This window comes from Martes martes (assembly GCF_963455335.1).
Source record: "Martes martes genome assembly, chromosome: 12".
NCBI lineage: Eukaryota > Metazoa > Chordata > Mammalia > Carnivora > Mustelidae > Martes > Martes martes.
Window position 1 is genome coordinate 75,262,389 of NC_137900.1, and position 14,277 is coordinate 75,276,665.

Genomic DNA, 14,277 nt, shown 5'->3' on the forward strand with positions numbered 1-14,277 from the left:
GAGACAGAGAAAGCAGCAGCAGGAGGAAGGGCAGGGAGAAAGGGAGAAGCAGACTCCCCGCTGAGCAGGGAGCCTGATGCGGGGCTTGATCCCAGGACTCTGCTCTCATGACCTGAGCCAAAGGCAGATGGTTAACGGACTGAGGCACCCCTTTTTTTATACTTTTAATAGCATCTTTAGGCCCTACAGACTTTTATGTATCAGGTAATGTACAAAGTGCCCAACATCCAGTTTCCAAAGAATCATCATCTTTGAGAACAGTATATGAATAATTACTTGAAAAATTTGTACCATTGGTTGTCAAAACTATGCTCTTTAAAAAACAGCCATGCATATGGAAAACTGAGCATCCTAATCCTGCTTCAAACACAGCAGTTTGTCTCATCTATTTTACACTAGGCTCCTCCGTAAGAGTTTGTTTAGAAAAAGGGTTCTACTGCTTTCAAATTTGAAAACTGATTCAGACCTCCACTTTGAGCCTATCATTAGATGAGGGTGAGGTGGGGGTCAATTAAAAAATAAAAAAGACCCAGAATTGACACAGAAGTTAGAATTAGGAGACAAGAACATTAAAGTAGTATTTATAACTGTCTGTCCTCTCTCCCTCACACACATATACACACAAAAGGTAAGCACAGACATGGAAGAGAGACTCCAACAGAGTTTTCTGTGATGATGGAAATGTTCAATATCTACACTGTCCAATATGATAGTGACTAGCCACATGTGGCTAGTGAGCACTTGAAAAGTGCTAAGTGCAACTGAGGTACTAATTTTTTTTCTTTTCTTAAAGTTTATTTGTTTTTAGTAATCTCTATGCCCTATATGGACTTGAACTCACAACACTGAGATCACGTGTCACATGCTCTTCTGACTGAGCCAGTCAGGCATCCTAGGTTTTTCATTTTTAAATGTATTTAAATTTAGCCACACATAGCTGGCAACTACCATACTGAACACAACTCTGGAAAGTCTAGAGGAAGATGTCATCATAGAGAGGATCTAAGTGGAATAACGGCTTCTCTTAGATTAAGGTGATTAAATCTTTATAAAAGTAAGCCTGCATAACCAAAAGTAAACTTCACCTCACTGACTTTACTTCATTATGTCATTGATCATTCTACCAATCCTTTTTTTTTTTTTTTAAGATTTTATTTATTTATTTCACAGAGAGAGATCACAAATAGGCAGAGAAGCAGGCAGAGAGACAGAGAGGAGGAAGCAGGCTCCCCGCCAAGCAGAGAGCCCGACACGGGACTTGATCGCAGGACCCTGAGATCATGACCCAAGCCAAAGGCAGAGGCTTAACCCACTGAGCCACCCAGGCACCCCTACCAATCCTTTTTATTAAACAATTCTATATATATGCTTACTGCTACTAATGTTACTATTCTCATTCTTATAGTTCCTCTTTCTTTACTCTTCCTCTTGGGAATCTAGAATACTATAATGGAGAAGTATAAGCAGCCCTGGTATATATTGTCCTAATCACTCTACAGTTCTCAATATATTCCGCATTAGTACTTCATAGTGCACTGCGTACAAAGGTCTCTGAGTAGCAGGCATGCAAGAAATGTTTTTGACAATAAAAATCTGAGAAAATAATACCTGAAAAGAAGACAGAATTATTTTGCAAGTAACTCTGTAGTTTCAATTTTTTTTTTTTTAAAGATTTTATTTATTTGACAGAGAGAAATCAGAGCTAGGCAGACAGAGAGAGGGGGAAGCAGGCTCCCGCCGAGCAGAGAGCCCGATGCGGGGCTCGATCCCAGGACCCTGAGATCATGACCCGAGCTGAAGGCAGAGGCTTAAACCCCTGAGCCACCCAGGCGCCCCTGTAGTTTCAATTTTTAATTAGGAAAACATTAAAAAAATAAAATAAAATTGAGTCATATTCTCCACTGAGGGCAAACTGAAAAGTCAGGGGAAAAAAGGACAAATGTTTTTTTAATCTTCTTCTTCTTCTTTTTAAAAAGAATTTATTCATTTATTTCAGAGAGAGAGACAGAGGGAGGAAGGAGCAGGGGAGGGGCAGAGGCAGAGGGAGAAGCAGACCCTTGCTGAGCAGGGAGTCCATCAAGAGGCTTGACCTCAGAACTCTAGGATCACGATCTGAGCTGAAGGCAGAGGCTTAACCAACTGAGCCACCCAGGCACCCTGAGAAATGTTTTTTTTAATATAAAGAGATTATTTCACATAGCTGACTTATGTTCTGTGTCTTTGATGCTACAAATTATGAGGTAGAATTCCTACTATGGGAGATAAGTTTTAGATTTTTTTTAAAAGATTTTACTTATTTTATTAGAGAGAGCCCACACAAGCTGAGGAGAGAAGCAGAGAGAGAGCAGACTCCCCACTGAGGAGGGACTCTGACCAAAGGGGCTTGATTCCAAGACTCTGGGATCATGACCTGGGCCGAAGACAGATGTTTAACCACTGAGTCACCCAGGTGCCCCTTATTTTTAAATGTTTTACAAACAAGCTTTGTGGAATAGTTGTATTAACTATTAATTAAAGAAAATAGCAGTAGTATGATTGGAAAATCAGCAAATATTTTATTGTTGTGGGGAGGGTAAATATACTTCATATAAAATTTAAATGTGCCTGGATAATGTGAAAAGGACATTTCTAAAATTGATATGGAAATGAATATACAATAAAATGCACAGACCTTAAGTGTACAGCTTGATGATTTTTTTAGGACAAGATTTTTAGGGAAAAATCCTTTCATGGTTATCTCATCAGATTTATGAATGTTCACCCACAAGGTAAAAAAACACCTGTCTATAACACAATGACTATAATTTTAAAAAAATATTTCTCAAATGCTGTACCTCAAAATATGATCTCAATTTCTAGCAGTAATTTTAGTTTAAATAAAAGGATAAAAATATCTGATATTCACCTGACCCTCTGGCAAGTAAGTCCATAGGCTGGAAAAGAAGTTATGTACATGTTTTGGGTTATCTTGTTATTCAAAGAACAAAAGATAATGAAATAGTAATTTATCAGTTTTTTGGAGCTGTCAGAATAAAAAGACATTTGGTACATTTTATATATGCAAACAGGTACTTTCAATTCTGACTTCCGCTTTGGTGCAGGACTTTGAATAAAAGAAAAATTATTATATTTTATCAAACATCAATGCACAAAAACTGCACGAAAGTAACAAAATGGAAAGGGCACTGGGAAGAAATCAAGGCTATCTAAGAATAAACTAGGTCATTTCGGCTGGCTTTGGTTGCCAAGCAACTGGGATTTCTCACAGTTTCCCTTTAGAATAATTCAGTCTTTAAGAGTTTTATTTAATTGTTTATTTCTTCTTCAAGACTTATACTAACACATTTAGGAATCAAACTAATAAGAAAACTTCCATGATTATATGAAGGAAATTTAAAAACTCTAATGAAAGACAGGAGACAAATGTAACTTCCTCCTCCAAAGGATGAGAGAGTAATATAAATATGTAAATTATCTTCAAATTAATCCACAAAATCAACCCAAATCCAATTGGGGGAGAGTAGGAGTTATCAAAATAATTCTATTCTATATGAAGAAATAAATAAAATATAGTAACTAGTTGGGGGTGCCTGAGTGGTTCAGTCAGTTAAATGTCTGACTCTTGATCTCTCTCAGGTCTTGATCTCAGGGTTCTAAGTTCAAGACCTGCATGGGGGCTCCATGCTGGGTATGCAGCCTACTTAAAAAAAAAAGAAGAATGAATGAATGAATGAATAATTTTTTAAAAAAGATTTTATTTATTTACTTGACAGAGAGACAGTGAGAGAGGGAACACAAGCAGGGGGAGTGGGAGAGGGAGAAGTAGGCTTCCCGCTGAGCAGGGAGCCCAATTTGGGGCTCCGTACCAGGACCCTGGGATCATGACCTGAGCCAAAGGCAGACACTTAACCAACTGAGCCATCCAGGTGTCCCAAATTTTTAAAATACAGTAAATATCTAACAGCTGAAAAGAGATAGCCCTATTCAATAATATATCAATACTGGAGATGTCATTAGCCCTAAGGACATGGAAACAGGAATGGAGCAGAGTGAAATCCAAAAGGTAGTTCAGATTAGACATTGAGTACATGGCAAATGAGCAGCCCACACATGAGAGTGTATCAGGGCCATGCAAGCAGAATGTGTATGCATGTCTAGAAAAGCGTATATATGTATACTGTAAGTAGGGGAAAGCAAGTGTGTGGAAAACTAGAACTTGACAAAAGACAAGTTTCACATGAGTGGATAATAATAAATGGGTTATTAAAAAAAAAAAAACAGTAAGGGAGAAACTGGTCACTAGGAGTTAAGAAGAAAAAATAAAGATCAAAACCTATACCCTCACTCCCCAACTCCAAATATTTCTAATAAAATAAAAATTCAAACATTAAAGTAAAAACAGCTAAAACATAAAAGTATGAGAATAGGTTAAAAAAAGTTTTTAAATGTTGCTACGCTAGGTCTTTATGAGCATGGTATCAAAATCAGAAACCATAATATAATCTTAAAGAGATTTGACTATTGCATAAAAATATTTTTAAAACTGTATTAGCAGGGACTCTTGGGTGAATCGGTTGAGAGTCTGCCTTCAGCTCAGGTCATGATCCTGGGGTCCTGGGATCAAGCCCCGAGTTGGGCTCTCTGCTCAGCAAGGAGTCTGCTTCTGCCTCTCTCTCTGGCTCATACTCTCTCCCTCCTTCTCTCTCTCTGTCAAATAGATAAAGTATTTTTCTTTTAAACTGTATTAGCAGACAAAACTCAGAGACAGAAAGTAGAATGGGGGTGCCCGGGTGGCTTAGTGGGTTAAAGCCTCTGCCTTTGGCTCAGATCATGATCCCAGGGTCCTGGCATCAAGCCCCTCATCGGGCTCTCTGCTCAGCAGAGAGTCTGCTTCCCTTCCTCTCTCTCTGCCTGCCTCTCTGCCTAATTGTGATCCCTGTCTGTCAAATAAATAAAATCTTAAAAAAAAAAAAAAAAAGAAAGTAAAATGGTTGCCAGAGGCTAGAGGAGTGGGGGAATGAGGAATTAGTAATTAGGGTACAGAGTTTCAGTCTGGGAAGATGAAAGAATCTGGATAAGATGGTGGTGATGGGTTACACAATGTGAATGTACCAAATGCCGCTGAACTCGTTAAATCGCTAAATAAATCATTAAAAAATGTGAATTTTATGTTATATATATTTTACCAGGAAAAAACTGCATTAACAGAAATCACTACAAATTATCAAATAAATACTAAGTAAATAATAAGATGTCATTTCTCATATAGCGTATTAACAAAGACAAGAAAACTGCTTGCTCACACATTATCAGCGGCCCCATAAGTAAAACATATTCTTTTAAAAAAGCAATCCATAAGGCCACATACGTAAACTAATAAGAAAATGTTGCAAGTGTGCTATCCTTAAGATACATAAGAATGTTGCTATAGTGTTTTTTGTAAAAGCAAAAAACTGGAAACAATTTCAATGTCTATTAACAAGACACTGATAGGTTGTGGCAATCTTATAGAAGGGAGTATTAAGCATTCATTTAAAAATCATAAAGTAATTCTACCCTTTTTGTCATGAAACAACATCCATGACATATTACATAGAAAAAAACACCTTTCAAAACATTAGGATTCCACTGATATAAAATTATATACACAGCCAATTATACACCTGAATAGAGAAGGGGTTCACACCAAACTGTTAGCAAAATGTTACCTAATTAGCTCTCTCTGGATAACTGGCTTGTTTTCAATGTTGTTATTGTTATTTTTTACTTTTCTAGATTGTTTCAATGTTTTACCATGAGAATGTATACTATCAAGAATTTATAAGTCAGTTTTTCATTTTAAAAAGTCTAATATGTAAAAAATGTAATATGTGACATCTCAAATACTAAGTTTATATAGGTTATAATATATCGTTAATAGCTCTTAGAACAACTTAAGGATTATGCACAGGAAAAGTTATTGTTTTAAGAATGTGGAAAACTCCGGGGACGCCTGGGTGGCTCAGTTGGTTAAGCAGCTGCCTTCGGCTCAGGTCATGATCCCGGCGTCCTGGGATCGAGTCCCACATCGGGCTCCTTGCTCCGCAGGGAGCCTGCTTCTCCCTCTGCCACTCTGTCTGCCTGTGCTCTCTCTCTCTGACAAATAAATAAATAAAATCTTTAAAAAAAAAAAAAAAAAAAAAAAAAAAAAAAAGAATGTGGAAAACTCGGGACGCCTGGGTAGCTCAGTTGGTTAAGCGGCTGCCTTCGGCTCAGGTCATGATCCCAGCGTCCTGGGATCGAGTCCCGCATCAGGCTCCTTGCTCCACAGGGAGCCTGCTTCTCCCTCTGCCACTGTGTCTGCCTGTGCTCGCTCGCTCTCTCTCTCTCTCTCTCTGACAAATAAATAAAAAAAAAGAATGTGGAAAACTATAATTTAAATTCAAAGAGCTGGTAGAGTTCTTTTGCCTAGAGCAAGAATATAAGGGCCAAACTTGCTCTTAACATAGTAAAAAACCTCTTTCCTGCTTTGTGGATCAATTTTTCTACCCCTGAATAACTTCAAGTTACTATTTTAGCTACTACATATCAACCTGGAGAGACACAGAAAAAGTCAACACGAACTATATCAAAAACTGAAAAATGAGGTTAGAGATGTTGATATTCTACATTCCACATTTATCTAGAAGGGTCAAAATATATTTAATGAATGTTTCTATATAAATTCTTACTAACATTTTAAATGTTAAATTTCGTTACTTAACATCACTATAGAAGCTTCACTCAATTTCTTACTGCCTCTGTTATGGAGTCTGTATATTCTGTGAAAAGTTCCTTTTAGATCTGAAATTTTAAGAGATAGATAGAAATGTAAGTTTTTCTTTTACTCATAAAAAGTTTCAAGGGAAAACTAACACGATTCCTAATATCAGAACTTCAAACCTATTTCTAAGTAGTACTACTTAAGCCTTCGGGTAAGAATTTACACACACAATCTTTACGAATACAGCATCCTAACATGAAGGAAATCACAAGACTTTTTTTTCCCCTCTGAAAGACAGAAAATTAATTCTATGTTATTATACCATGAGTTCTTGTAACTAATTTTTAAAAAGACTTTAATACTTACAGCTTGATTAGGTAGATTGTCAGTCTTAAGTTCTCTGTGATTGGAATACTGAATAAAAACAGGCTGGCTTCGAAGGTGAGGAGTAACAGGAGTGTAATAATTCACCATAGTAACCGCAGCTTCCTCAGAAGCCATTTCTAAGAAAGCCTGCAATAAACACAAGAAAGCCAAGTGAAAGCTCATGTTTTTGAAAGACAGCTAAGAACTATGAAAAGACTTTTGCTTCAAAGTGTATCATTGATGTTAACTGAAAACACATTTGAAAAGTTGGGTTCAATAAAGGATTTGGGACTGGGAAATTGCCAGGTGAATAAATGATTTCATGTGGTTTTTTTGGTTTTTCTCTTTTTTCTATTTCTCTAAAATCTAGAAATAATTAAAATGGCAAAAATAAAGGTGAGCATCAGCACTGTAAATGCATGCTTTCGGGGGGTTGGGATTTAATAGTTCTTTCCCAAAGAAAAACTTCCCAAAGATGGGGGGACATAATGATTTGCTTTCCTTATCTTTTACTAAACAACTCCTTATGATACAATTAAGTTTATTATGCAATTAAAAAGAGCATGCAGGTGCAAAGGCTCAATTGTTCAAATCAGGGAAATGGGGGAACTTTCTACATTAAGTCAATATTGACTTGAGTCATTCAAGTCACTTTTTTTAAGATCTGTATTAAAAAATAGAGAGGGATGCTTGGGTGGCTCAGTTGGTTAAGAATCTGCCTTCTGCTCAGGTCACAATCCCAGGGTCCTAGAATCTAGCTCCGCATTGGGCTCCCTGCTTGGCAGTGAGCCTGCTTCTCCTTCTGCCTGCTCCTCCCCTGTTTGTGCGTGCTTGCGCTCCCTCCCTCTCTCTCTGACAAATAAATAATCAAAAAAAAAAAAAAAAAAGAAGAAGAAGAAGAAGAAAAAAAAAAAAGAAAAGAAACATCAACGCCCAAAATAATATCACCTGTATTAAGCCCAAGTTACCAACCAAGACTTAATACCTAACAATTATAGTTTCAACCTCTCCCAAGAGTGGAATCTTAAACCAGTCCATCTGGAATTTCCTGGTCAGCACTAGTGAGGTTATCTGCCTGACAGACCCCCCACCATCCCTAAAGGAAGGTGAACTTGCCTGACACAATTCACTCTGCTAGTAACTTCCTTGTCTCACCCCATTCTGCCTATAAAAGTTTTTCATTTTGCACGGCTCTTCACAGGTCCTTTCCATCTGCTAGACGGGATACTGCCCAATTCATGAATTGCTGAATAAAGGCCAATAAAATCTTCAAAATTCACTCAACTGAATTTCATCTTTTAATATCTGTATCTGTAATCATTGTACTCATTTCAGATATTTGAAAAAGAATAGAGGAAGAGCTGAGATGGAAGAAGATCCTTGGGACTTACATCTTACTCTCTATATGGCTTCTTCTGGCTGTCACCACCCTATCTTAATGGTTTGTTAGGAAGACGAAATAGTAACCATTCTGACCCCTAGGAACTACCCGTAAGAACATCTCAAATTTAGGGGCATCTGGGTGGCTCAGTTGCTTAGGTGACTGCTTTCAGCTCAGGTCATGATCCTGGAGTCCCAAGATTGAGACCCACATTGGGCCCCCTGCTCAGCAGGGAGTCTGCTTCTCCCTCTGATCCTCCTCGCTCTCCTGCTCTCTCTCATTCTCTCTCTCTCTCAAATAAAAAAAAAAATAAAATCTTAAAAAAAAAAAAAAAAAAGAACATCTCACATTTAAAATGCAGGAAGAACCCGATTGAATCAATGTAAATTTCTAGTTAGACAATTCAATTCTTTTTCACTACAACAGAGTATGTAATTAGCAAGTGTACAGTAACCACTTCAAATTATGCATAAAATATTTCATTTAGGAAAATGTGTATTTATTAACAACAAAATTTACTTAACACAGAAAATGGCAAATATCTATAAAACAAACTACTTATTTGTTTATAGTTATATTACTTGCTAAATGTTTCTATTTGGCAAATATTCCAGTAAAGGAATATTAACTTGACAAATATTAAATGTGATGCTTAACCGTATCAATCAAATGTCACAAGTGAACCAATTAAATGTTTTAACTAACAATATTCTATGAAGTAGTAATGTTAGCCATGTGATAGCAGATCAAATATCATTAATCGATCCAAAATAGATAAAACCCCACCATCTTCAAGGAATAAATGTCCACATTACAATTTAAAACCACTATCCGACTGTATCAGTAATATACTTACTAGTTTTTCTAAGAGGTTAAAAATGATCAAGGTAATCAAAATAGCTAAATAATACTTCCTATCTGGTTTTTAATCATCTTTTCAACAAAGAATTTATAAATTGTTTGCTAATAATATTTACTCTATGGGGGAACAGTATCTTTCTGAAAACTCCTTCATAAATGCAAAGAACTAAACTCAATGTCTAACAGTCACACAAAAGAAAAGCTAAACATCTTTGGAATACATGATTCCTGTTATAGAAAATTTTTCCTGAAAGCATATACAACCTAAAAATTCATACACAAAAATAACTTTTTCCACATGGAGCCCAGTAAAAGAATTATTTAGGTTTTCCCAAAGTATGCAGAGAAATCCATTTTCATAATAAGGAGTGGAGAAAAAATCAAAAGTCACTACCCACAGAAAGGCTGGTATGGATATCCCCCAGGCTGCCCTCAACACTTTACCTCTAAGTACCAAAGGAAAGACTATACCTAGTCCTAATGGCTAGGTAGTTCCTAGTAGTCCTAATGCCTCACATGACACTCTCTCGCTAAAGTATATTACTAACAAAATATTTTCAAAACAGGATTTATGATCCAAAGACAAGCACTTAACATAACAGTCAGTTAGCACTACAGATAAATAACAAACCCCAAACCAGTAGTATAGACAAAGACAAAGTGTGATCTTGCCTGCTGCTCCTCATAACAGTTTGAAAGAATGTACAGAATACACTCCATGAAACATGATAATGTACATGATACACACACATGATACAGCTCACAGCCATTAGACTTGGCCAAATTGGCTCTTTTAAAACTATGCAAACCATATTATTCTCAACAGTGGCAACTGAGTTAAAATAAAGATTCAAGTGCATGTACGATCTCCAAAAGATATAAGATAGAAGTGTAAACACAACAGAAGTTGAATACTAAGACATGTTATTTAACCTCTCCAGATTTAAATAATTTCATCTGAACTAAATGGGAATGTTTATTTCGTTTACTAAAGGGCCAGAATCAGACATCTTCCAATCTCTTTCATAACCAACACATACCAATCTATTTATAAATCAGTTTATGTTTCTTAAACTTATTTATGAAAATTCTAAGAAATAGGGACTTATCACAATGTATTACACAATGTCTGGGGCCTAAATTTGTTGTCTTCTTACAGCAATGCTCAGCATAAAAGATTTTCAGGACAACCAAAAACTGAGAAAGAACTAAATAATTCAACCTAGTGGGGTCTAAGCTGGAACAAGAAAGAAGGCAATTGTTCAAATTAACATAAAAAGTGTTATATTTTTGTCCTGGTCACCACAAAAGCAAGTTTCCTTATTCATCTTAAGAAAAACCTATTAACTTCTGAAATGAAAAATTCTAACAGTCTCTTCTGAATTATTAAAGAAGCTATATATTAATTCTACAATTAAAATATACTACACATTTCTGTAAAGATTTTAGAAAACTTAAATGTTCTTTAATTGCCAAATAAGGTATAATTTGTATCCTCTCTCTCTGTGTCTTGGTCTTCTGATAATCAAAGGGTATTTTCATAAACTATTCTGTAATTAAGAATATAAAAGGTTTTTTGTTAAGGAAGAAAAGGTCAAGTCACTGATTAAAAAATAATTCTGTGTCCTGTGTTAATATTTTTGTTGGTTGCTTCCTGTCACGCATAAAAAAATTCTATCTAAAGAACTAAAAAACTATCTAAAGAAAATGAAATCCAGAAAACATAGAAAAGTTCAAGAAAATAAAAGTCATCTTTAGCACTAATACCCAGAGATAATCACTGTGGTTCAGTCTTTAAATATTACATACCTGGCTTTTTCCTTTCAACATCAAAAGATTAGTAACTTTGCCAAATGGTAGACCTAATGATATGACCTCTGCTTCGGTGACATCACTTGGAATTTTGCGAAGATGGAGAACACGGGAAGGCGAACAGGGAGGTCTATCTCCTTTAAATTTCTTGTTGTCATTCCCATTAGCTAAAAAAATATAAGATTTTTTGAAATTACTGAAACTAATTTAAGTTGACATACTACATTAACCCTATTGTCATGTTTCATCCTTCTAATAGTTTTAGTTTTTGAAATTCAGGACACTATGGATCTGATCAGGGAAGAGAAGGACAATGGAAAACAAACCATCCACCTTCAATGAATGAATGGGTGTTTTTGGTTTTTCACTGCAAGTATTAAATTTGTTAAAGATTCAATTCTGATTTTAACTTCAAGGAAAAACATTAAATAAATTACATATTTATACCTCTAAATAGACAGCTATTTGTTTTGAGTAGAGAACAATTTTATAATGTCTCTAATGTATTTTTAAAGATATTTTTCTAATTTGTTCTAGTGCTAAATAAATAAGAACAATAACTTTTAATAAAGATTGTAAAAGAAATTTTATATTTACCACATCCTGAGGGGATTTGGATTTGAACTGTATCATTATGAAAATTAAGTTTACTTCTTAGGCATTATTATTTTTTACTGATCTTTTTATGAAGTATTTTTTAGAAGCTAAATTGTTGTTTCCTAACATAATCTTATTCCTTATAATGTAACAGTAGATCTTAACATAAGCATCATCTTGTTAGAAATGCAAATTTTCAGCGCTACCCCAGACCTACTGAATCAGAACCTAGGGCTAGGACCCAGTAACCTATGTTTTAACAAGCCCTCCACATGATTTTGGTAGCAATCTGAAGTTTGACAACCACTGCTATACAATAAACAAATCCACTAGCCGAGTTTACAGCTAAATTTTATTTAAATTCTTTTAACATTGACAATAACTAGAACTGACAAGCCTATAATGAATACTCAAATTTATGTACGTAAGATTCAGAAATGTTTTTCCCCAAAAATAGCACCACGTATGACTGAATGAATGCAAATTATCTGAAAGCCCTAAGTTTCATTATAATGTTTTTTAAAAATTAACATATAATGTATTATTTGTTTCCGGGGTACAGGTCTGCGATTCATCAGTCTTACACAATTCACAGCACTCACCATAGCACATACCTTCCCCAACGTCCATCACCCAGCCACCCCATTCCTCTCACCCCCTACAGTGGGGTTGGTTTTTTTTTAATGCTAAATAGTACCATACTTAGCACTATTGGGAGGAAAATGCAATCTTCCCAAACGCCCAAAACTGTCATTTTTTCAAACATTAATGGAACTCTGCAAACAAAGAACATGAAGACCACATAAAAACTATATGGCAATATTTTATAACCATATCTGTGGCACAGAACTCACTTGCTTACAAGTGGGTAAGTTGACTTAATAACCCAAACGAGAACTCACTCCCAAATTTTCTGTTCATGAATGCAGGCAGCATCCTACCCAGACCCCAAAAACTACAGTTCCTATAGGTCCTTACTGGCTGTGCCTGAATATAGCAAATGCCTAGCAAGACCACAAATAACAGGCAGTCAAATATTTATTGCAAATTAACCTGGGAGGGAAGAAATTCTTTTCCCACCTCATAAGTACCCAGAAATACTGATTTTCCCCTTCAAAATGACTGATTACATTTTTCATGTTCACTCTCGATGTCACTAAGTTCACCTATGATCTTCCCCCTTCCACTCTGCCTTCCTCTACTCACTCTCCCTCTAGCCCCACTCAGCTCCAACTTACCAACCAAACTAAAATAGTGTATCATATCATTATCTTGCCTTAAACACCCTGATGGGCTTCCAACCACCTAAAATGTCCCTTTGTTTCTAGTTTTCCCGCTGTTTTCACTTATACTGCCTCATTTGAGTTGACAAAAATATACATGAGATAAATCTTACTAATTTTAACAGATGAAGAGACAGAGGTTCAGAAAATAAGTGATTTTTGTACACAGCTAGCAAGTGTAAAAAGTGTCATTCAAACTAAAGTTTAATTATTTTTTTAGCACCAAAATCTCAGAATGTCTTACCATTCCTAGAAAAAAGCAAGCAACTTGACACTAACATAAATTTTCAAAGTATGTGCAGACTTAAGTGGATTATAATGATAACACTGTCACTAAATTAGAACACTATAATTCATGCTCTAGATAGGAGTGAAAGCTGGGCACAGGGTGTGCCCTTTTGCACCCTCCTGGTAGGCCTAGATGGTGAGACAATAGTACCATAATCTTGTGCTTTCTTAACCAGCACAAAGTGTTAAGACTGGAAAAACACCCTAAAAGCAAGAGGATTTTATCAGTTTACCCAGAATATTCCAAAACAAATGAAAGAACATTTAGAAGGTTGTTTCTTTAACAGAGGTTTTAATCATTACCTGTGTGAATAAAAACAACTATACATGCTATTTGAGCTCACGTTAGACTATTAAATAAAGAACTATGGTAACAAATTTTTACCTAGAAATATACTATTAGGGACACCTGGGTGGCTCAGTGGGTTAAGTGTCTGCCTTCGGCTCAGGTCATGATTTTAAGGTCCTGGGATTGAACCCTGAATGGGGCTCCTTGCTCAACGGGGAGTCTGCTTCTCCCTCCCCTCCACCCTCGCTTGTCCTCTTTCTCTCTCTCTCTCAAATAAGTAAGATCTTTAAAAAAAAAAAAATACAATTATAGAAACCCACCATTTTAGGTTAATTGTTTTGAATTATAAAAGTGCCTGAGCTGTGTTAAGAGCGTGAGCTTTTTTTTTTTTTAATTTTTTTTATTTGACAGACAGAGATCACAAGTAGGCAGAGAGGCAGGCAGAGAGAGAGCAAGGGAAGCAGACTCCTCTCTGAGCAGAGAGCCCGATGTGGGGCTTGATCCCAGGACCCTGGGATCATGACCTGAGCCGAAGGCAGAGGCCTTAACCCACTGAGCCACCCAGGTGCCCCAAGAGCATGAGCTTTTAAATCAGACAACCTGTTCTAACCAAGTTACCTGACATAACTGAGCCTCAAATTCTTTTCCAATAAAATGA

At 36.1% G+C, this 14,277-nt stretch overlaps 1 protein-coding gene across 2 annotated transcripts in view; it reads right to left on the minus strand.

Moving 5' to 3' along the window:
* The window catches only part of PTBP3 (polypyrimidine tract binding protein 3), a 107,441-nt gene that overhangs the window by 41,898 nt on the left and 51,266 nt on the right, over window positions 1-14,277 (minus strand). For both annotated transcript variants that reach the window (XM_080819794.1, XM_080819795.1), the window contains exons 3-4: window positions 11,160-11,329; window positions 7,109-7,255 (exon numbers count right to left, since the gene is read on the minus strand). In XM_080819794.1, the coding sequence (XP_080675920.1) occupies window positions 7,109-7,255; window positions 11,160-11,329 (317 nt within the window). The remainder of the gene's footprint in view (window positions 1-7,108; window positions 7,256-11,159; window positions 11,330-14,277) is intronic.